This window comes from Zootoca vivipara, chromosome 16 (assembly GCF_963506605.1).
Source record: "Zootoca vivipara chromosome 16, rZooViv1.1, whole genome shotgun sequence".
NCBI classification, from domain to species: Eukaryota; Metazoa; Chordata; class Lepidosauria; order Squamata; family Lacertidae; genus Zootoca; species Zootoca vivipara.
Genome location: NC_083291.1, coordinates 38,269,633 through 38,293,081, shown reverse-complemented (window position 1 = coordinate 38,293,081; position 23,449 = coordinate 38,269,633). Strand labels below are relative to the sequence as shown.

Here is a 23,449-nt window from a genome sequence, read left to right as displayed (position 1 = left end):
TCCAGTAAACGTTTAAGCACAAACATATTCAGAATTAGGAAGGATGAGCCTTAACCATTTTTTCCTGTACATAAAGGGCAGAATATTTTGTCTGTTAATGGTAAGGCTGAACTGACTGAGAAAATATTTGAAATCTTATGAATCCCGACTCTGGCCATTTTTACTCATACATAAGGGGGTGGCGGATTGTTCCACTAATGACCAGAGCGGGGCCACACAAAATAATAATAACCCACAATTGTGAAACGTTTTGGAATAGAGGTCTGTACCCTTAAATCCTGTAGATAAAGGAGGCATGTAGCTCCCAATTTTCTTTGCCTGAGGTACAGGTATGACTATTTACTGCAGGGAACATGATCCATAAATGCTGAGACTTTATTAGAAATTGAATTTGACCCAAATTGTATTACTGGCTTTTTGGTGAAAACTTGCATGATAGGATTGATAGTTGCTGGGTTTCCAACAAATACTAAAATTTGGATCCTTGCCAGTACTTCTGTTCCTAAGGTAATATATTTAAAAACCTGGTGTAGCAAACTTCTTCCTTTGCCTGTAACCTCTCACTTGGTTACCTTCAACTGCAATCGTAGCTTCTATTAAAAAACCTTTTGAATTATCAGAGGTGGTGATAGGCACTAATAACTAACAAGTAATCTCTAAATGCTCTATCGTAATAATTATAGCAGGAATACAGTTGTGTGTCTTCTGGCTGAAGGTGAACTAGGTGAGTATCTTGTGCTTGACTGAGGAGAAAACTTCTGTTGTGTTCTGCCTGCAACTCTTTGTACAAAGATTCTTTCAGGTTGCCGTGAGGGGGACCATTCAAGCACCCTGAGCCTGTTGGAGAAAAGGTAGGCTCTAAATGGAATCATACATCAAATATGCAAACTAAATATTCCAAAGAGCTTGTATTGAGCAATGTTGGTTATTCAATCACTTTTTCAGAAGAGCTGCGAACTCAAAAGCCTAATGCAGTCGTTCTCCGTGCTTCTACCTAGAGGGACGTCTCTTGTCGGGACACCACTGCAGGGGAGGCCCCTTCCTGTGCCATCACCACACAATAAGGTACATCTTTTGGTGGGACAGCCATCCTTGTTTTGTTCCAGCTCTTTTTTTTACAGACCTCACCTGTGCCGGAGGCAAATCTGCTCCATTGACAAGAGGCAGTGTCAGAGCTCTTGATGCATCAAGTGAACATCTTCAGTGTAGGACTGAGAGGCACCTGCGTCTTGACTGCGCTGCTTTAGGTAACCGGCTGTTTTTGCTCCTGTGTCTGGAGGGGAGGGCTGCTGAAGACCCTAGTCTCTTCCAGGTGCATCTCAGCGACACAAGAAATAGAATTTTGCAAGCCTTCAGGAAACTTAACGGCAAGTGAACTTCACACCTCACAATTCAGTGATCTTTTTCAGTACAATCCTTTTGTGCTGGCTTCTCCATTTCCCCCGCTTGATCTCTTCACAGTTCTGTCCAAGAGCCCACCACACTCAGGTGAAGCCAGCTCTTCCTGCAGAAGTCAGGTCAGTAAGAACAGCTGTGTTTAAAAAACATTTCTCTGGAATTGGTGGGAAAGGGCCGGGGACAAACTAATGAGTCCAGATTGCTTTTCACAGACCAGCAGAAGGAACTTCCAGGCCCATGAATTCACACTTCAGAGGGACAAACAAAAAGGTGAGCATAAAGGCAGAGTTTAACGACTGGAACCAGTCTCTGCAAATTAATGGCAGTCAACATGGCACTCTGTGACTTAAACACATCTACGGTAGGTGAATATCCCTTGCTTGGCAAGGGATAAAACCTCGATTGTGTTTTGTCTGCAACTTCATAACTCTTAAGGGTTTTCTTTTTTCCTGAGAGAACATTCTGTATTCAGAGTGTTCTCTCAGGTTTTGCTTTTCACCTTGTTGCATTGGCCAAAAAAAAGCAAAAGACGCTGGTGGTTGGCGCTCCTGGTTTCCAGGACGGGGTTCAAGCCCCTGCGGTGTCCCTGCTTACTTCCAATGCAACCTCCCTCCCTCTCCCTCTCCCTCCTCTCTCTTTCTCTTTCTCTCTATCTCTCCCTTAAGAGCTAAATGAAGCAAGGTGCTCAAAAGACTGTCTCTTAATTTTGCATTGTTGTTTAGGAAGTAACCTAAATTTTCAAACAGATCCTATTTAGATTATGCAGAATGTGGAAAAGGCATTCACTCATTAACAGATGAAGAGCAAATATAAGATGCTCAGGTGTCCTATTTTACAGAAGACAGTTGTCAATTTTCAGTTTGTTCTCTAAGTAAGTTTACTTTGAAGGAAGTCCGAGTGCTTCCAAAGACTTACCGCTACTCCCTAGTAAGTGCACGTTGGGGTGGGGCTATAGCCCCCTTTCAGAGTTCATGCTTCCTGGGTGGGGTCCCAGGAATTTCCAGATAGGGCTGCTAAGAAAGATCCTTAGAGAGCCACTGCAAGTCAGGGATACCCAGGCATTAGAAGAACTATCCACTCAGATATTCAGGAGGGCCAGAATGGCATTTTGCAACATTTTCCACATTAGTTTGTGGAAATTTCATTCTTTCTTCAGGGCGGTATATTGCTGAAGGGAACGGACCACCTTCCCCTGCAGCAAGAATTCCTTCCTACACACACACACACACACACACACAGAGTATATTGGGGAATGAGAGCACCAATGACTCACACTTCCTCTTCCAATATTTATTTTAGTGTGTGTAATTCCCCTTTGTGAAAATTCCAATATTACTGTATTAGAATGAAGTGCATATGGCACTAAATGTGGCACTCAATTGGTACCAATGTTCTGGGCCTGGTTATATGCCACAGAAGTGCTCTGGCCTGGGCAGAGACCAACTTGGAAAGCTATACAGGATTCTACAAACCATCGTGTTCACCATAAATCTACAGCCGTACTCGTAAACCTTTGTTTGTTTTTTTACAGCTTTCTCAGAAAATCAAGCATGTGTGAAAGGTCACAGTCACTAGATGCAAAGCACATTTAAAGCACATGGCCCCACCCCCACCCCCAGAATCGTAGGAACTATAGTTTACCCCTCACAGAGCTACAATGCTCAGCACATGTAAGAAACTACAGTTCCCATAATTCTCTGGGGAAGCCATTTGTTTTAAATGTATAGTGTGAATGGGACCAAAGTTCCATCCGCACTTTCTAGTGTCTCATAGATTTCTCCACTGACAAGAGGACAGTAGTTTCCTTGCTGCAACCCGTTTCTCTATGCAGAGGCCTAAATCAGCAACAAATTAATTACCATTATGTGACCTCTGCTCCCACCACACACAGGAACACTCCCCCCTTGCCAAGCTCAGCAAGAAGGGAGCGTTCCACTGTCCACAAGTTGGCAGAAGGGGTGGGCAGAGCGCTGCCTCTTGCTTTTTTGCCGCCTGAAGCAGGTGCTTTGCCCTGCCTCCTCAGTGGGCCTGCTCTGATAATGTGGCACAGAAAGCCCTCAACTTAGGTGGGGCTTGTGTTCTGGAATCGCACCTAAAGCCAAAATCGTGTGTAGTCAAAACACATTGGGTGCAATGGTGTGCCAGATTGCCAAAGTCTTTCCCCCCCAGATCCTTCAAACCCAATTTTTTAATTTAATTTTTAATTAAAAAACAAACAAAAACAAAACACACTGCTGAGCGCAGAAAGCTGAAAGCTTGCAGGTTAAATTGCTGTACTTTATACCAAAAGTGATTGGCAAGCTATGTTCCCGAGTTTTGCTTTTGATTGTGTTTATTGCTCTTCTGCGGAAAAACCAACAAAATGCATTAAAAACAAAAACAAACCCCAACCCACCACACATTGGGTATATGTCCCTATAATATTCATAAACGCATATTGCTCGCCGCCACCTCGTCTCAGACTCTACAGCTAATGCTGGTGGATTCGGAAGGATCCACCCACGTGGGCTGGCAGCTCCTTGGGATCCACCCCTCGGCGCCCACGTGGGGAAGAGCGAGGGGGAGGCGGCGGCGGCGATGGAAGGAGCGGCGGCGGCCGGAGGGAGCGCTGTGTCCCGGCCAGGCCTCGCGTTGTATCCGGCGGGAAAGAAGCAGGCGGGACGAGGCAGCAATGCGCCCGCGGAGGGGGCGGGTGGGCTGTCGGACGCCTGGGTCCTTTGGAGGGAGGTATCGCGGTTCCCCACCCCCACCACCTTATCTGTTTTCAAGGGGGGCGGGAATTCCTGCTGGGGTCCTCCTTTCCTGGGTGGGAGGGAGGAACTACCGTAGGTGGGGGGGGGAGGGAACAACGCCGGGATCGCGGGGCAAGAGCGAGGGGAGTGGGGGGATCAGGTCCCCGGCTGCGGGACTTGCTTCTGCGTAAAGGCGCCTCTGGCCCCGACAGCCTCTGGCAACCGCCTTTCAGGAAATAGGCAGGAGGCGCAAAGGCGGTTGAAATGGGTTTCACCGGTTGCAGATCGAAACGGGATTTCAGCTCCTGCTAAAATACCCGCGCCTTTGACGTGCCAGAAGTGCAAAAGCCTTGCCCAGTCCTGCAACTGAAACCGTAAAAATAAAATAGGAACGCGTCCTGTGCTGTATGTTCAGAGTAGAAGTGCGATTTGGATCCGGACACTGTTGCTGGGAGGGTGGGAAGGGGGCCGGAGTCCGTGGTCACTTGCAAGGGTGTTGCTGAAGGGACTCTAAGCGCAGACCCACGACATGCATTTGCATAAAATGCATGTGTGCTAAGTTGCATTTCTAGATCTGCTGGGAATTCAAGGTGATGGGTTGCTAGGGTTTCACTCGCAAAGTATTATGGGCACTTTGTGAGGGGTAAGCTACAGTGCGCAGGATTCTTTGTGAGGAGAGAAATGGGGATAAGTTGCCCTTTAATGCTTTTTGACCACTAACTGCAAATACGACAGAATGGTGATTGCGTGGGTGAAGGGAAAGAGGTAAAGGTAATTGGCCCCTGACCATCAGGTCCAGTCGTGTGTGTCCGACTCTGGGGTTGCGGCGCTCATCTCGCTCTATAGGCCGAGGGAGCCGGCGTTTTTCCACAGACAGCTTCCGGGTCATGTGGCCAGCATGACAAAGCTGCTTCTGGCGAACCAGAGCAGCGCACGGAAACGCCGTTTACTTTCCCGCTGTAGCGGTCCCTATTTATCTACTTGCACTTTGATGTGCTTTCAAACTGCTAGTTGGGCAGGAGCTGGGACCGAGCAACAGGAGCTCACCCCATTGCAGGGATTCGAACCGCCGACCTTCTGATCAGCAAGCCCTAGACTCTGTGGTTTAACCCACAGCGCCACCTGGGTCCCTAAAGGTAAAGGGGCCCCTGGTTCCTAGGGGCCCCTAGGAAGGCATTTAATGAAATCCACATTTCCTGGGCCCTCTCCTGTTTTAGGTACAGCACATCTTCCCCTGCTTCCCTGATGCAACTCCCCCTCCCCCTCTAAAAATAGTAGGCGAAAGAGATCGGAACAAAAGTGGCCCCCTCTGCCCTCCACCCTGCAATTTGAACATTGGTCTTGAGTTTTCTCCCATCCACAGTCATGGATAAGCAGGGATTCTAATCCGTGTCAGAGCACCTCAGCTGAAAACCAGGGACTAGATGAAGCTCTCCCAGGAATATTAAACATGGAATACAAAGGTGACCTTGAATAGAGAACGTGTCTCTTGTTGGAAAGGTAGGCAGTGTGCGCCTGTGTGTGAGTGTGGGGGGATTTTCTTGTACATTTTATGCTCCTTAACGCTACCCCCCCCCAACATCAGTGAGCTGAGGATCCCTTTCCCATCATCATCATTGGCTCAGATTGCGCTGGGCTCCCTGGCCCCTGACCCTGAGCCCCGCAAAGAAGGGATCAGCAAGGAACTGGACGTGACGGACGACATCTTGCATGTGTGAGTATTGGCCAGGCGCCCCCTTCTACAAGAGGCAAGGGGTGGTGCCAGTCGGGGCAGATGGTGGGCTCTGAGTCCTGGGTGCAGCCTGCTGGAAGGTCTCCTGCACAAGCTGCAGGAGGATGAGAGACAAGGTGGCGCTGTAATGGATGGCTTCTTGGACTTGACCCAGGGTTTAAACAACAACAACAACATTATTATTTGTATCCCGCCACTGGGCAGCTTCCAATAGATATAAAAACATAAAACATTTAAAACTTCCCTATATAGGGCTGCTTTTAGATGTCTTCTAAAAGTTGGATAGTTATTTATCTCCTTGACATCTGACGGGAGGACGTTCCACAGGGCGGGTGCCACCACCAAGGAGGCCCTCCGCCTGGTTCTCTGTAACCTCATTTCTCACATGAGGGAACTGCCAGAAGGCCCTTGGAGCTGAACCCTTTTGAATGAGTCTGTTTCTTGGCCTGACCTACCCTGCAGGGTTGTTTTGAGCATAACGTGGAGGAAGAGTGGGGTGCAAGTAAAATAAAGTGGTGTGCTGAGCAAGACCTGCATTTGGATCAATGTGCTTCTGCACACAGGACAACTTCCTGGGGACGTAGGAATCTGCCTATCACCCATCCATTTAGCACAGGCCCACCTGCAGTTTTTAAGGGGGACAGACAGGCATAGCTCCCAGACCTACCAGGGATTGATCATCTGCATGGCTGCTCTCCCACTAAGCTGGGGCCCTTCCCCAAGTGGGGTGTTGTGCCCACTGCTAGTGAATGAAGGTTGGTGGGATGCCCTTGTCACTGCAGCACCCAGGCCTCTAACTAAACCTGAGCACTTGTCAGTCAAATCATCGCGTCCTTCGCCTGCACCCACATCCCTTTCCTTCCTCTGTTGTGCCAAATTTTAAACTGTAAGCCTCTCAGGGCAGAGATCTATCCCCTTGTATTTTCTGTAAAGTGCTATACAAGCTGATGATACTATATAGAGGAGGAGGAGAATAAGAATCATTCCTCCCATCCTCTCTGTTGAGTCCTTTGTGTTCAGGTGGTGCTATGATAAGAATAAATGAATTAAGTGAAACAGTATATTTTCTGGCATCAATATGTATTGGACCAGGGGCCCAGTGTCTGCCAAGAGTAAAAGAGAAGCTCAAGGACTGGAATAGAAAGAGGATATTGGCAGAAGGAGTGGCATGTTCATTGTGTTAAGTGTAGTGCAAGTGTTGACGTTTTATGTTTCACTCTACACAAAATATATTTATTTTATTTTTTTGCAGTCGATGGAGAGCAGATGAAGCCCGGATTCTGCGTGTGTCCATCAGCTCCTTCCTGGAGCATCTCTCCTTGGTGGTGGAAACTATGGACCTGTTTGGGCCTCCTGTGGCTTGATAGCTGGTTGCAACAGGAAGCTTCCCCATAGTCTTGGCTGGACTCTGGACTTGCCCATGGGCTACTGATGTCAGAGGAGGCACTGAACATGCCATCCTTAGAGCCAAGATGTTGCTTTGTGTTCAGGAGCCAGCAGGGAACTCTTTCCTCTCGGATACTCTTGGACATTGATAGATTTTGGGTCAAGGGCGTACCCGCCATGGGGCACGTTAGGGCAGCTGCCCTACTCTAGAAGCCAGCTGCCCCCCCCAAGCTAAAAAGAAAGAAGAAATCTCAATGCAAAAAGCGGGGCGCGTGGCCCCAGCCAGAAAGAAACAGACCAGCCCTCCCCCCTTTCCCCTTTCCCCTTTCCAGAACCCATCGCACTTTCTCCTCTCCCCCTCCCACTATCGAGCTGCAAAAGCGGTGGGGTGTAAACGTAAGAGACGGAGGGATCCTCGCTTGTTCTCCCCACCCCACCCCGACCACCCCCACCAAGAAGTCACTTCTTTGTAGTTTTCTCCCCTGCAGCAGGAGAAACAGACACTCCCCCAATTCAAAATACAGTCAGTCAGCAGCAGCAAACGCACACACGCGCGCGCGCACACACACACACTGCAGGCTCCTTCAACCCTTCCAAGATCCTCCCTCCCCCCACTTTCTCCCCGGATCGAGGCACTCACACTCACTTTTCTGGCTGGGTGCATTGATGTCTATGCAGAGCAGCTGCAGGGGCAGCTCAGCCAGGGACAGTGGCTGCGGAGCCAGCCCAGGAGGCACAGTGGGGAGCCGGGTGGGAATCAGAGGAGGAGGAGGCTGAGCCGTCTGCGCTCGGGGCAGAAACAGTGCACCCGGGGGATGGGGCGAGCTGCCCAGAGGGGCGACCAGTGCCGTGGGCAGGGGGGCAGGAGGGGGCAATTGCCCCCCCTAGAAGCAAAAGGCTAAGGGGCGCAGCATGGCAGCCCCAGGCTCCGGCTCCCAGCGCAAAGCTCCAGAGGCGCGAGGGGAGCGTAAGCGGAGGAGCGCTAAGCAGGAGCGGGGATTGTAAGTGGAGGAGGCAGCCACAGGCTTGCGTTCCCCGCGCACCTCTGGAGCTTCGCGCCGGGAATGGGAGCTTGGGGCCGCCTCCTCGGAAGACCTGGGAGGCGCGGAAGAGGCAGCCCCAGGCTTGCGTTCCCCCCGCGCCTCTGGAGCTTCGCGCCGGGAACAAGAGCCTGGGGCTGCCTCCTCAGAAGAGCTGGGAGGACGCAGGCCATGTAGCCCCGCCCACATTCCCACTGTGGCCCCTCCCCTCCCACCCCTTGCCCCCGCCCCTTGCCCACCCCTAATTTTGATCCTGGGTACGCCCCTGTTTTGGGTGCTGAGAAGCAGGCAAGCCTGGGACTGCCTTGATGGAAGACAAAGTACATAGAATCTGGTGCTCTAATAAATTATCCAGTGTACTTTACTTTCTAGTCTGCATGTGTTAACTGATTAAATATATTTGAGCCAGCTCACCATATTGATTAATCAGTTACACAAACACAAGCAAAATCTTAATCATAGTGTTTCTCCAGGTGTTGCTGGACTCCAGTTCCCTTCAGCCCCATCCAGCATGGCCGAGGGTCAGGGATAATGGGAGTTGTAGTCCTTGCAGCATCTGCAGAGACACAGATTCCCCACCCCATTGCTGCGTCTCTCTCTGTCTCTCTTGCCAACGGGGAAAGCAGCTAATAGCTGGCAGTGAGGAAGAGGAAGGGGGGGGAGTGACAGGGGAGCCAAAACGGATGGCCTGGCCTTGGCCTTGAAGTCCTATTTATATAGCAAGATTTGCCTTTTTTCTTTCTTTCTGGCAGGGCTCCTACTTTTAAACAGCAAGCGAAACTTCCCCACCTCTGTCGCCACCTTTGCATTCTGGTGAAAGCTTCACCTGTTGAATTTCTGTTTGTCATTTGTCATAAGGTACACTAATCATCAAGCTGCTTGCAGCTCCCTCTTGAAGGCTTTGTGCTTGTGTAAAAAGACCCAAGAGCGCTTCTCACCAGCCATTGCTGTTTCTGAACCAGGATAGTCTTGCCCCAGTTATCCATGCTCTGGTAACTCCAGAGTGGGATTACTGCCATGCACTGTTAGTGGAGCGATCCTTGAAGACCGTTTCAGAAATTACTAGTGCAGACACAAGTATTTTGTTTTGTAGTTTGCTTTAAGGACTGTACACACACAAATACTCATCACCCGATCACTGCAACGCCCAGCAATAAGTTTCACCTGTGAATGGACACCACAGACTGGACTTTTGCCACGCATCAAATGCATGTGAACTTAAACCCATGACAGCTGATTCACACAAGCAATTCATCCTCTAATGTTCCAGTGTCTAGCAACAAACATTGTGGGAACAAGACCACAGTATTCTGAGATGTGAATTGTTCTTGTTGTTGGCGTACAGCTTCCCTCATCCTTGCTGCCTGGGGCTGATGATGGGAGTTGGCTTCCAACGCCTGGTGGTCACAGCTTCCCGGCTCCTGCATTAAGGACCAACCATGCACATGTTGGGTGAATAGGCCTGCCAAGAAGAGGAAAGAAAAATGACTGGTTACTTGTCTCTCCATTGTTCCAGTGGTTTGGAAAGCCCCATCCCGGTAGGGAGCAAATGGTGCAAAAACTCTTGTGTACCATTTTGGGTAAATAAATAATTACTGAAATAATCATAATGGGTTATAAACTAAACAGGGATCCGGGGTGGGGGGTGGGGGAGATCACAACCACAATATTCCATCTTTGACCATGGTCTCTTTTCTAACAGCCACTGCCAGAATGGAAATAGCTGTCATGTGGGAAATGGAGGGAGGCTCTCATTTTACGATCTTTGTTTTACCCAGGTATGGGAAATGGCACAATCTGGGAGTTGAATCAACACAGCAGCGTGATGATAAATGGGCAGGGTAAGAAGGATAAATTTCTGAATACATGGTAATTGTTCATTGATTATATCAACAAACTGGCAGTGTCACTACGACCGCCTGCTATGGGTGTAGCCAGGATTAATTTTAAAGGGGGGGAGTTAGGTTTGCCATATTTCAAAGAGCAAAAAAGAGGATGTTTTAAATACCCCTACAAAGGTCGGCGGTTCGAATCCCTGCAATGGGGTGAGCTCTGTCCCAGCTCCTGCCCACCTAGCAGTTTGAAAGCACGTTGAGTGCAAATAGATAAATGGGTACCGCTCTGGCGGGATGGTAAACGGCGTTTCTGTGCACTGCTCTGGTTTGCCAGAAGCAGCTTAGTCATGGTGGCCACATGACAAATGCCGGCTCCCTCGGCCTATAGAGCGAGATGAGCGCCACAACCCCAGAGTGATCCACGACTGCACATAACGGTCAGGGGTACCTTTACCTTTATACGTAGGCTATAGAAGCTGTGATATATTGCTGAGGGGGGCAGGAGAAGAGAAGGGGAAAGCAAGTTTTCAATCAACAGTCATGTCTAGGAATCATCCAGAAAGTATAGCCAGAGACATTTTGGCAAATTTTAAAAACGTTCCCCTGAAAAAGAGGGTGTGACCTGAAAAAAAGAGGACACATGGCAACTGGGATTGGGGGGGCGAACTGAGTTAGCTGCAACACAATGGGTAAGTTAGTTAAGTATATTTTTATTTACTTGACTAGCTGGCCCTGCCACGCGGTGCCGTGGCTAATCCCTGTGACTGCCACCACCCTGTGTCGATCCATGACGCATCCTGCCCCCTCCTCCCCCCACCCCCTGGGTCATCCCTGTGACTGGCCCCACCATGTCCTGACCTATCCCGTCCCCTCCTCCCCCCCCCCACCCAGGCGAGTCAGTACCTCCATTCGGCCTAGTCTGTAAAGGCTTTGGCCTAGTATGTAAACGGCAGCTGAGGTGCTGTTGAGAGGGAAGGTTCTATAGGTGTAATACCAGTGTAGCTGTCGCTAGAGGGTGCTGGTTTGCAACCTGGTTCTTTTCCCAGCATGCACTTTCGGCTGAGTGGTGTGTTGTGGAACAGGTTTTTTTTTTTTGGACATTTGGACTGCCGCCGCATGGGACGTTGTGTCCGAATTTGAATGCAATCGGTCAAGCGGTTTCAGAAAAGTAGAGACCCACCCACATGCCCCTTTTACATTTATATATATATATAGCCAGGTGGCGCTGTGGTTAAACCACTGAGCCTAGGGCTTGCTGACCAGAAGGTTGGTGGTTCGAATCCCTGTGACGGGGTGAGCTCCCGTTGCTTGGTCCCAGCTCCTGCCAACCTAGCAGTTTGAAAGCACGTCAAAATGCAAGTAGATAAATAGGAACCGCTACAGCGGGAAGGTAAACGGCGTTTCCATGTGCTGCTCTGGTTTGCCAGAAGCGGCTTTGCCATGCTGGCCACATGACCTGGAAGCTATACGCCGGCTCCCTCGGCCAATAATGCGAGATGAGCGCGCAACCCCAGAGTCGGTCACGACTGGACCTTTACCTTTACCTTTATAGCATTTACCGGTATATATATATATATACTGTATATAGATGAAGGTGCCAAGCGAGCCTCTCTGAGGAGAGTATTCTAGCAAGGGAACCGTGTTCTCCTAGATAACCAGCCCGGGTCAGAGCACTCTCCAAGGGCAGTCCCACATCGAGTGCGCTACAGTAGTCAACATGAGACGTAGCCGAGGCCTGCGTCACTGTGGCCAAAGCTGGCGAAGCTGGCCTGGCCTCTCGCCGAGCCAAACGCGCGACAGCGGACGGGAATGAATCACCGGAGCTGCGGGTTTTGCAGAACAGGGGTAAGAAGGGCAGGAAGTCGGAGGCCGGGTGGCGGAGGAGGAAACAGCGCGGAGTTGGAGGGTCCCATTGGCTGCCGCTGGCCCCGCCTCGCGCCCAGACTGGCTGCCTCCCCGGGCGTCGCATCTCCCAGCGTCCTGATTGGCTGGGGCGCGCAGGGGAAGGGTTGCTGCTGCAAGGAGCAAGGAAGAAGGGAAGGCAAGATGGCGTTGCGGGAGGCGGCCGGGTTTCTTCTGCTGGCGCTGCTGGGTCTGGTGTCCGCGCAGACAGGGCAGGTGCCCTTGGTGGCTTGGTCCAGCCGCAGGTATGTGGGTGGCCCTGGGCTGGGGGTGTGCGGTGAGGCTCGCCTCGACCTGGGGGCAAATCCGCAGACGGCTTGATGCGCACGGGCAACTAGCCTCTTCCCCCGAATGCAGTGGTTCTCCAAAGGGGGGAAGATTCAAGGGCAATCACTATATTTTGGGAATCATAGGATTGTAGAGTTAGAAGGGACCGCGAGGGTCATCTACTCCAGCCTCCTGCAGTGCAGGAATCTTTTGCCCAACTTGGGGCTGGAGCCCACAAACCCTGAGATGAAGCGTCTCATGCTCTACTGAATGTACTGATTCATGTTCTTATGTAGCTGCATTGTTTTGTACCCTCTAGATGTCCCATGATCATATTATAAAGCAGTTGTGTTCTGTGTTATAAATTAAGCACTGCCAGGAGTTGTTTCCTTTTGGTTTCCAATGTATTCGGTGGGCCACAAGCAAATTTCTATTCTGAAAGTATGGCCCAGACAAGAAAAGCTTGAGAACCACTGACCCAATGTCTCTTCAGTTGCTCTGGGCTGTCCTTGTTCACACTAGCGGCTTCAGGTATTGAAAGTGTGCTGCACTGTACTTAGAAACGCAACACAAATGCATGTTTGCAAGGGTGGTGTTGTCTGGCAAGGCGGAGCTACAGTTCTAAAGTGAGAAATTGTATTGGAGGTGGAATTGGGAATTTAAAAAGGCTTCTTTGGACTGCCCTCACCTCAGTCTGGTGCTCTCCAGACATTATGGACTACAACTCCTATCAGCCCCAGCCACCATGGGTATTGTACTCCAAATCATTTGGAGGGCACTAGACTATGGAAGGCTGCCTTAGCCAATAGACTTGGATGAGGATGAACAACCCATGGTCAGTTGACCAGAGTCTGATTTAAGACTGTGCAAGTGCAGAAGTGTTTGTGTCCTTGAAACATTTAGTGACCAACCTGGTGTGGGTGTGAGAAGGATTGGCATTTGGTTTTCCTACCACCACCCCCTTTTTGTTTAAGTAGAATCCAGGTTTTAGAGAAGATATTTGATATTGTACTGTCTTGCTCCTCTTTGGAATTGTGTGGTTTGTTCTCCTTTTTCAGTTGTAGAAGCTAACAATGGTGATTTCCCCTCTGAGAATATGGTTGAGTTGGGGGGTTTGAACCCAGCCTGCACATGGCACATAACTTTGAGCACTAAGCTCCATCTGCACTACAGTATACATTTAAAGCATCATCAAAACCATTGGGGCTTCTCATGAAGCATCCTGGGAGCTGCAGTTTTTAAAGCATGCTGAGAGTTGTTTGGAGAAACACACACACACCCATTTCTTTTGCAGAGCTCCAATTCTCAAAGTGGTTTAGCAGTCAATCCCTCTTTCCGGAGAACTCTGTAAACATTTCCTAGGATGCTGTAGGGGAAGCCATGACTGTTTAAAGCAGTATGATATTGCTTTAAATGTACAGCAGAGTGTAGATGGGGCCTGAGTTGGCCTCATCAGCAACCATATAGTGAACACAAACCTTCATTGGGTTTCTCTGCCCTTTGTTTTGTAATGGGTGAAGTAGCCCTTCAGTCCTCATGAAACAGACAAATATACAGTCGTACCTTGGATCCCGAACGCCCTGGAACTTGGATGTTTTGGCTCCCGGACGCTGCAAAGTGATTGTTCCGGTTTGTGAACAATATTTTGGAATCCAAACGTCCGATGGGGCTTCCATGGCTTCCTGCAGCCAATCAGAAGCCGTGACTTGGTTTTCAAAAGCTTTGGAAGTCCAAGGTACGACTGTATTCCTGTCTGCTGGTCTAAGAGTAGGGAGATGGCACCTGTGAAATAAAAGACCATCTATGTGCCCACAACTGCTCTTTTTATGACCCTGTTTCTGTGTCTATCCCTTTCTCACTGTCTCTCTTCGTTCTGTGAATACAGCTCCTTATGGTCTCCCTTGGCAGTACCACACGAGGGCCATGTGGTGACAGAAACTCAGCTTGCAGCTTTACTGGACTCTGCACTAGACGGCGGACCTCACAATGTGCTGCTGTTCCTTCAGGAGAAAGTGAGTCTGGCCCCTGGCAGAACTCTTTGCTGAGGACACAAATGCACCGCGGATGCAGATCTTCAGTGAAAAGTTTTCCTTCCTAAGGAACCCTGGGGTTTGTTGTGACAGTGCTGAGAGTTCGTAGAATTATGGAGGTCATTTAGCTTAAACCTATGCTCAGTGTAGGCTGTGCCATGCAGGAAGCATCCCTGGCAGATGGCCATCCAGCTTCTGCTTAAATAGCTCTCAGCAATAGGAAGTTTCTTCCACTATTTAGTCAAAACCTGCTTCCCTGCAATTTTTGCCCATACCTTCTAGTCCTGCTCTCTTGACAGCAGAGAACAATTTTGCTTCATCTTCTGCATGACACCCCTTCAGATATTTGGAGACCACTGTCATGTTTTCCCTTAATCTCCTCTTCTCCAAGCAAAACACGCTTGGCTCTTTTATGGTTGGGACGTGGCCGTTTTCAGTTATTCACTTTTTACTGCAGGCATACCCTTCAGCTACCTCTCCCCCACTTAATCTAGTTCTCATTTCAGAGGTCGGAATTATCTTCTGGAAATTGCCTTTTTTCAACTGCATAATTCAATAATTGTTGAAAGGGCTGTTTCCACCCATTTCATCCATTTGGTGCTTTGGCAGAAAGAGTTGCTTGTAGCCTTTTCAGAGCTTGTACAGCATAAAGGAGAAGAAACTTTTTTCTGCTGGTCATGTGAATTGGGTGTCTCATGACTCTCTATTTATCACTTCCTCATTACATGTCTCACCCCCCCCTTCTCTTTGCTAGTTCCTCTGATGATTGAGTCTAATTGTGGCTAGGCTGTTTTTTGCATCTACTGTTTCTTAACATGATTTTTTTGGGGGGGGATATAAGATGGAGGCTGGAGAAGCTAGGCTGCTTCTAATCTGGAGGGTTTGGGAGCCTGCAGAGTGCTTGCTGTCAAAAGCTTTCCCCTGCCCCTAGTTTTTTCTTTATTCTGTGTGTTTGAACTACAATCAGAATGAAAATATATTTTTAAACACAATACAAAAGCATCACTGTGAAACATTAAAAATTGTACTTTTAAAAAGTTGTTTAAAATCAATCTTCTTTCCCAGCTCAGTGTTGAGGATTTCACAGCCTATGGAGGGGTTTTTGGAAACAAGCCAGACAGTGCCTTCCCCAATCTGGAGGTAAGTGAGAAATGGGGAGCTATACTTTAGGTGAGTTGCGGGTGTCTCCCCCTGCTTTTATATATACGTCTATACTTTCGATGGGCCACTGCACTGCTGTGCTGTGTCAAGAATATAAATAAAAAAGAGGAACTTTAAGAGCATTTGTAAATTCAAGTTCTGGTACAGCTAACTAGGATTGTGCTTTTTCCATTCCTCCTCTTTTCATGGTCTGCAGTGTAAGTTGGAACATCTCGCACTTGCTCTTTGATCCTCTGTTGGTATACAGGCCCTTCAGATGTTGCCATCAGTTCCAGCCAGCATGGCCAATAGTGAGGGATAATGGGCATGTTAAGGGACACAGGTTCCACTTCCTTGGGTTGCAGCAATCTTTATCAACCTTGGGTCCCCAAATGTTGGACTACAACTCTCATCATCCCTAGCCAGTAGGACCAGTGGTCAGGGAAGATGGGGGTTGTAGTACAGCAATATCTTGGGACCCAAGGTTAAGAAAGGCTGGATTAGAGGATAAAGTGAAGAAAAATAACTTGAACTGGGGGGTGAGGGAGAAACTTGCAGCCTTGGACAAAGTGTGCAATAAAACTTTGATTATCCTTTATTCTAGCTACAACGTTAGCAAGCTCTAACTAAGTTTTGTATTGGCTAGAATTGGAAGATGCCAATAGTTGGGTGTAGGTCAGACAAAAAATTAAGTACATGTACATTTCCTCTCTGTACCTTCACCTCTCTTCTGAATTAAATAAAAGATAATGCAACAATAACTTCTTTCTAAGCTGTCAGAGGCTTTGCTCGATATTGGCTCTTCCAAAGAACCCAAGGTGTGTGAGAAACCTAAATAAATTATATTTTTTGGAAAAGAAATTACAAATTGCAATATAAAAGAAACATAGAATACCCTGCTGAAGATGCTAAATATTTTTCATCAGGGTAGGATTCTGAAATGCTTCAAAAGTGTGTTGCACAAAACCTAACTTCTGGCTTTAGAGAAGTTCTTTCTAGAGATGGAAATGATTCACTGCCGTGGGGAATGATGTCCTTGGAAAGAGTGAAACAGCCAGTGCATGAACTGAGCATCACATGCACTGGGCAGGGAAACACTACCTTCTTCTTAGAGACAATTTTTAGAATTACTTTATGCTAGGAATCAGTAGATTGTCATGCTGGCCTTTAGTAGTTCACCTGGCTCCTGCCTCCACTGTCATCTAGCAGCAGCCATTCTATCAGACAATAGCAGAGGGAGAGATGGGAATGCAGGGCCTGTCCGTTGACTCGGCTGAAAGACTTAGCAGTTTCTGGCTCCTTCTCTCCTTGAACTCGTTCCAGTCTAACTAGTTGTTTCAAAAATTCTGTAACTAAGAACTAGTGCCTAAATTTGCTTCTCCCACTCGCCAATTCCTTTTTCCTTTTGTGTTGTGACTTCTAAATTGTAAGCCTGAAGGCAGGGACTGTCTTATTATTGAGATATGTAAGCCCCCCCTAGCATTCCTTTCATTTTCCTTTATGATGGAGAGCAGGATAAAAATACTGTAAATCTGCAATGTAATGCCAGCAGTGTTAGTGCCAAATTCTCATCCTACATGTACGACTTCTATGAAATAACACCTCTGCCTCTCTTACCAACCTGCCCACTGTTTTTAAGTTTTTAAACTGCTGTTGCTGGGGGAAGAAGCCGCCTGGAAGCATTCTTAGAAGGGTGCATAAGCTTGATCAAAGGAGAAGCAGTGTGTATGTTTTCCACTATATGTTCAGAACATGGACTAAGTTCATTCTGGAAAGTCCGACCCTTTTCATCAAGCAAAATGGACATGTCTGGATTTAAACGGCTGCTGGATTTCTTATGCAATACAAACGTATATCTCTGTCTTTACTGCAAACTATCTGTGGTTCATTAGTGTACCTCTTGTGGCCACACAGAATTTTAGATGCCTTGCAAGTGGGGGTTATTGACAATAAGCCTTCTCAACACACAACTTTCATGTTCAACGCATTGTACATTTTCAGAAAGTTGCATGTCTCGGATTGAGCTCTGAATTCCAGCCACAGCCATGTGGCCATTGATGATGGGTGTTGTTGTCCAACATTATCTGGAAAGCACCAGGCTGGGGGAGGCATGCTGTTTGCCTTAGAAAATCCTGTGGCTCTGGCTCTAACTCTTAACCCTGTCTTTTTGACAGAATGCACTTGGTGCCGCTCCGTCGTCCTTGGTGCTTCCATCTGTGGATTGGTTTGCAGCCAGTGCTGTCCCCGCCTTCTTGAAGGCCAAGCTGGGCATATCTCCTCTTCACGTAGATCAGAACACCTTGCAGGAGCTGCGGCTCAATGCCAGCCTGCCAGCCCTGCTGTTGATACGACTGCCGTATGCCACTGGGTTTGTAACCAGTACATTTCTTTGCGTTGCCAAGGGGCCCCATGGCACTGGATGCAAAGTGGAATCTTCTGACTGGCCCACGACAATGCCCGCCCCCCCGGCAGGTCTGGGCCCCCCACTGTCATGCCTGCGCTACTGCCAGTCCCATCACCACAACTGTACCTGTGGCTGTGTTGCTGCCACAATGCAGCAGCAGCGGTAAGGGTGCAATGGCGAAGGCATTGGGGCCAGGTTAGCAGTGCAGATGAAGCCCTGGTGGGGCTGGCAGCAGCACAGTGATGTGGGGGAATCTTGCGACTAAAGCAAATTGCTTTACCTCCCCTAATGCATGAGCTGCCCTGGTGTATTCATGTGTCCGTGAGGTTAACTTCCAAAGAACAGAGCGTGCTGTTTAGCATGAAATTAAACATCCTGAGAAACTTATCTTATTTTAACTTTGAAAAAGCAAGTTTCCAGCTCTTACGGTTGCTGAATTTAAAGCCTTAGACATCTCAGCATCATTTGGCACCCCAAGATCTTAATGTCTTCAACCTGTTCTGCTGCACCTAGTCCTTCCAGCCTGCTGTTGTTTCTTGGCACTTATACATTCCTGTTCTTATAGGATATATGGACGCATCCCTCCTTTTCTGCTTCAAAACTCCCTGTTCCCAAGTGTATATTATACTTCCCTTAGCACAGCCTTCCCCAACCAGCTGCCCTCCAGAAGTTGTTGTACTACAACTCCCACCATGCCTGATGGTTGGCCATGCTGGCTGGGGCTGATGGGGATTGTAGCCTAGAACATCTGGAGGGCATCAGGCCAAGGACAGCTGCCCTGGTGTTCCAAACAAACCCATCAGTGCTACTGCATGGTCTTAAAATGTACATTCAGTTGCCAACGTTGTGGACTCTCTTCTATCCCAGATAATTGTACATGGAGACGCAGTATGGTCACAGGTGCCATTGAACCAATGACACAAACCTTTCCCGCCAGCTAGGACGGCATTGATGACATTTCCTATATAAAGAAGATAACAGAACTTATTTCTCTCTCTCTCCTCATCCCCCACCTTCCAGCTCTAGTCTCATGGCCCCAAAGGAAGTTCTGACCAGCAATGGTGAGCATTGTGGAGCAGGGTTGTTTGGAAGCTTTCAGGATGGGGCTGAGTTTGGGTTGAGAGGTCGCTGCTTGGAAGGTCTAGAGGGTATACTGACACCAAGGTTGGCCTTGCTTTCTCGGTGGGTATTTGTTGCCTCGCAGTTTGAGGTCTTGGGCTCCTTCAGGAAGAAGGGCAGGATATGTTCAGTAAATAGGGAGTGGGGGAGCAACTACAATTTGCATAATTCTCTGTGAATTAATGCATGCAAGTGAGCCATAGCTGTAAAGTGACTGTTGTTCTCTGAGAAGGGACACTAGTCTTATAGGAAAGCCAGGAAGTTTGGTGCGTTTATAAATGAGGCTGGATTCTTAGGATACAAGTGGCGCTGCTTAGGGCTGAAGTTTTTTCATGAGCTTGTGCTTTTGTAAGTGGGAGTCTCTAGCCTTTAGAGAGTTTCTCTTTCTAAAACAAGATTTCTCCTTGCAGATGAAATCCTTGGACAAGTTTTGAGTGCTCTTCAGTCAGAGGACATCCCCTACACGGCCATCCTGACTGCTTTGCGGCCCTCACGGGTACATGGCTCTTTAGATTCCTATCCTACCTTGGTTAGATACCTGCTCTGAGTGTTTCCCCATTCCCGGAAATGTCCTTTCACCTCATTAACTTAATATGTTCCATTTATGCCCTGCCTTTAGGCCGCCAAACATTGATCCCAAGGCAGGCACATTAATGGGATGCAAACATTTAAGAACAATTAAAATACAGTAAACTAAAAATACCTTAAGATAGTTCTAAAACCAGCAGGGTTATCCAAACACTCTTTAAAAACAAAGTGTTTTGTTTTGTTTTATGTTTTTTGCTCAGAAACCCAACACTATGGGACAGGCTTCCTCAACCTCGGCCCTCCAGATGTTTTGAGACTACAATTCCCATCATCCCCTGCTAGCTAGGGATCATGGGAGTTGTAGGCAAAACAAACATCTGGAGGGCTGAGGTTGAGGAAGCCTGCTATAGGAGCTTGGTAAGCTTTTAGGGCAAGTTTTCCAGGGAACCAGTGTCATTATTGAGTGGGCGCTGCTGTGTTTGGCTACCACAATGACTATGGATACCCATGGCTCTTAAAGCAATGCATCCTGAGCTTGCCTAAGCAAAGCAAGAGGTGTGGGGAAGGGAGGCTCATTTGGGGAAGGCACTTAAAGTTGCAGCACCGGCAGTTCTCTGGAGCCTCTCAATCCCATTTTGATCCCCTTCTGCCCTATTTTCTCCCTCTCCAGGTTGTTCGAGATATCTCTGATATGGTTCCTGAGAGGCTGGGTCGGCAGCTGCTCCAGAAGGAAACTGCGGCTGCACCACTTCGGTACCCTGCCACTGGGACCCCACTGATACTCTTCTGGGCCAGCAACTTCTCCGTGGCTTTTAATGGCACAACATGGCATGATCTTACTAACCTCACATTTGGAGAGCAACGCTCGGTCAATGTGGATGAGTCCAAGTGGACATCTAATGCTTCTGAGTGAGTTGAGGGCTGGGCAAGGGATCTGAGATTAGGTGCATGATGGATGGATGGTAGGAATGAAGAAGAGAGGGCTGGGACAGTTGGGGAAAGTGTGTGGGTGCAGTAAGGATGTTGGCTGCCAGTGGTGCTGAAGAGGATCAAATGTGTGTGTGTTGTAAGCCAAAAATGGCTTATCTTCTGAGCTACGCCAATAAAACTCGGACACAAGACAACATGTGCACTATGCACAAACAGCCAGATGGTGGCTCGCAAACAATCTCCAAATAATTACAGATTGGTGCAGTTTTGCTTCTCCAGCCATGATGGGGGTGGGGGGCGGGGGTGGAAGCCCTGTCTCCAAACCATGAAGAGTCCTGCTCACCACTGTCTCTGGGTTCCTGGACGAGATCTCAGAATGCCTGCATTTCCCTGCAACTTGACTCTCTGTGGTCTTACGAACTAGAAACTGGGCTTAAAATACTCCCTCTTCTCACGAAATTGGTTAAGGGCTGAGGCAAGGCTATAGAAATGATGGGTGGGAGGGGAAATGTTGTCCCAGGGCTATGTAGACTTGAGGGGATGTATATTGCAGGTTTTAACGCTTCTGTTTTCTTTCCGCATTGTAGGTTGGTACTGAAATACTCAAATGTGGGTGGGGCTCCATTGAAAATCACGTAAGTATGATGGACACAGCTCCTCGGAGTTTTGCTTTTATGACATCATATATAATCACGTAGCAATTTATGCCTCCCTTTTTGAGTCTAAGGCCATACGCAGCCAGGGGGGCAACATTTAGTCAAAACTTTTAAGAGGGGTTTAGAAGTCCCCAATAAAAGGAGATGGGAACTATTTCAGGGAGTAAGATGACAGAGCCCTGCCATTCCAAAGAGGTTCTACAATTGAGGTTTGAGAAATACTTCATGATTTGGGGTGGGGTGATGGGGGAGTCTAACTGGATATTAGAGATCTGCTCCAGGTGACCTTACCAGCTATTGGTCTTCACTTTCTTTGCACCCCTGTTCTCCTCTCAGGTTTCGCATGACGAACATCCTGTACCCAGTTTCTGCACGGTACTGGTTTACCCTCCACAATGTGGAGCTGGTCAGGCCTCAGAACCCCCCAGCTCTCTTCAATGCCACCCAGATTGTGGCACCCAGTGATTATTCTTTTGCCTGCACCTATGTGGCCAGTCATCCAACAGCCTCGGAAGCCATGTTAATACCTAACAACAGTTTTGCTAGCCAGTGGAGGGTGCTCATGATGAATTTTCAGGTATGTTGCAGTGGGAGCATGTACTGTGGTAGGATTTGTCAGTAGTTTTTCCCCACTGCCCTCTGTTTTAGATCCTTTAGGAAGACAGTTAATTGACAGTCTCCCTGTGTTGTACTGTTTTGTGACCCCAACCTTGAATCAAGGCTTTACAAGCTCTTCTAGCAATGGGAGATGTGTGGGTATCACTTCCTTTCTCTGAGCAAACCCTAAGGGACTCTTATACCCCCTCCCACAGCCCTCTTACAGCCTCTAAAGTAAAACTAGGTTTCATCCTATGCTGTGTTAACAGAATGTGTTGAGTGAGGTGGGGGGCCACAAATCAGCCTCCGTCACTAACGCATGAACTCTCTTTCCTTTTAGATCCAGAGCTATAACGTGACAGGTGAAAGGTTTTCTTACGCCAGTGACTGTGCCGGCTTCTTCTCTCCTGGAATCTGGATGGGGTTGCTGACCTCCCTGCTGCTTGTTGCCATTTTCACCTATGGCCTCCACATGGTCATGAGTCTCAAGACTATGGACCGTTTTGATGACCCCAAGGGACCTACCATATCTGTGCCCCAGACAGAGTAGGGGCCAGTTGATGTATTCCCTGCCCTGGGATCTTTCTTACAGGGCTGGGTTTGTGCTGTTCATTCCATCTGTTGTCACATCTCCTTCCCCCCCACCTGCCCAGCACAATGCATTAAACCCTATTGGTCCCAGCCTTTCTTCCTTTTGCCCAATAGCTGCTTCTCCACTGACATTCCTTGGTCACTTCTTTTCTCTCCTTTGATTCTTTCTAGCTTCTCCAGCCTAAAACATCCCAAGGGACAAGAGGGGAGGTGTAGTTTTACTATTGTGTGGAAGTGCTATGTCTATTGCAGCATCAAGGCTGTCTGCACTGAACTTTGCTTGAAGGTAAATATCTTCAAGGATGCACTGGCATTCCCCTTCAGTTCTGTCCAGCGGGACAGAATCAGGCCTGCTTTCTGATGTACATCATCTAAGTTTGTGGTGGTGGTGTTTAATAGTTTCCTTACCTTGCCCACTTCCCAAACCCTTGTTTGCAGCTGTATTATAAGTGCTCCCCTCCTTATTTATTTATGTGGTATCTGTGATTAATTCTGTTTACAGTGACTCAGTATTTGGGACTCCATGATCAGGGTGGGTGGGGGCTTCCTTCCTGTGACGCCTTGCTGTTAAGTCAACTTGAACGATGTGAATAAAAGAGAGTTCTGGGGTGTGTGTGTCTGTGTCCTCTAGGAAACTCTGCAAGTGAAAAGATCCCGAAGCAGCTTTCTTTTGGGGTTGACCACTAGAAATGTCTTGCTACTCAGTGTGTAATCTTCCTCTCTTTTCTCCCCCTTCCTGCAACCATTGTTGTAGTCCAGTGATAAATGATCAACATTACAGTGATTTTGGGGGTATTTTAAGACATCATAATATATACATACGTGTGTGCATACACACAAACAAGCACACAAACACAGTAAGAATGTGTTTGTCTTCTATATGTTTCAGATCTTCAAAAGTATATTGTTCAGCAACTAGCATAAGCTTGGTGCCTCTAAACTTTTGCATCGTAATGATACCCAACTGGTATCAATAAATGTAAAGAACTAGACTATCAAGGCAGGCTCCTTCAATTTAGGTATGACAACTGGGCTTTTACAGAAGGTAGGAAAAGGTTAGCTTCCTTACCAGTATGGAAAGGATAAAATTTACTCCTCATGATATACAGTGGAGTGCCTGTGTATTATTTTTTAAATGCAACCCTATATCAGTTTAACAAGC

The 23,449-nt window shown here is 48.0% G+C and overlaps 2 protein-coding genes and 1 long non-coding RNA gene across 4 annotated transcripts; all 3 read left to right on the top strand.

Moving 5' to 3' along the window:
* The first annotated feature begins 216 nt into the window (after positions 1-216).
* LOC118097488 (uncharacterized) lies at positions 217-1,751 on the top strand. Of its 2 annotated transcripts, XR_009556861.1 has the most exons (5): positions 219-724; positions 793-851; positions 946-1,247; positions 1,462-1,517; positions 1,611-1,751. It is a non-coding gene; the product is annotated as an uncharacterized LOC118097488 (long non-coding RNA). The 2 variants fall into 2 exon arrangements; XR_009556860.1 differs by having other exon boundaries at positions 217-724; positions 946-1,517.
* A 2,190-nt stretch (positions 1,752-3,941) lies between these two features.
* LOC118097487 (EKC/KEOPS complex subunit LAGE3-like) lies at positions 3,942-8,652 on the top strand. Its single transcript, XM_035140329.2, has 3 exons — positions 3,942-4,031; positions 5,716-5,844; positions 7,115-8,652. Exons 1-3 carry the CDS (start codon positions 3,976-3,978, stop codon positions 7,224-7,226), a joined length of 297 nt encoding a protein of 98 aa, XP_034996220.1. The 5' UTR covers positions 3,942-3,975; the 3' UTR covers positions 7,227-8,652.
* Positions 8,653-12,130: 3,478 nt separating this feature from the next.
* Positions 12,131-22,896, top strand: ATP6AP1 (ATPase H+ transporting accessory protein 1). Its single transcript, XM_035140311.2, has 10 exons — positions 12,131-12,270; positions 14,178-14,304; positions 15,388-15,462; positions 17,637-17,830; positions 18,887-18,927; positions 19,396-19,481; positions 20,184-20,422; positions 21,031-21,078; positions 21,436-21,676; positions 22,037-22,896. Exons 1-10 carry the CDS (start codon positions 12,170-12,172, stop codon positions 22,244-22,246), a joined length of 1,362 nt encoding a protein of 453 aa, XP_034996202.1. The 5' UTR covers positions 12,131-12,169; the 3' UTR covers positions 22,247-22,896.
* The last annotated feature ends 553 nt before the right edge of the window (positions 22,897-23,449 follow it).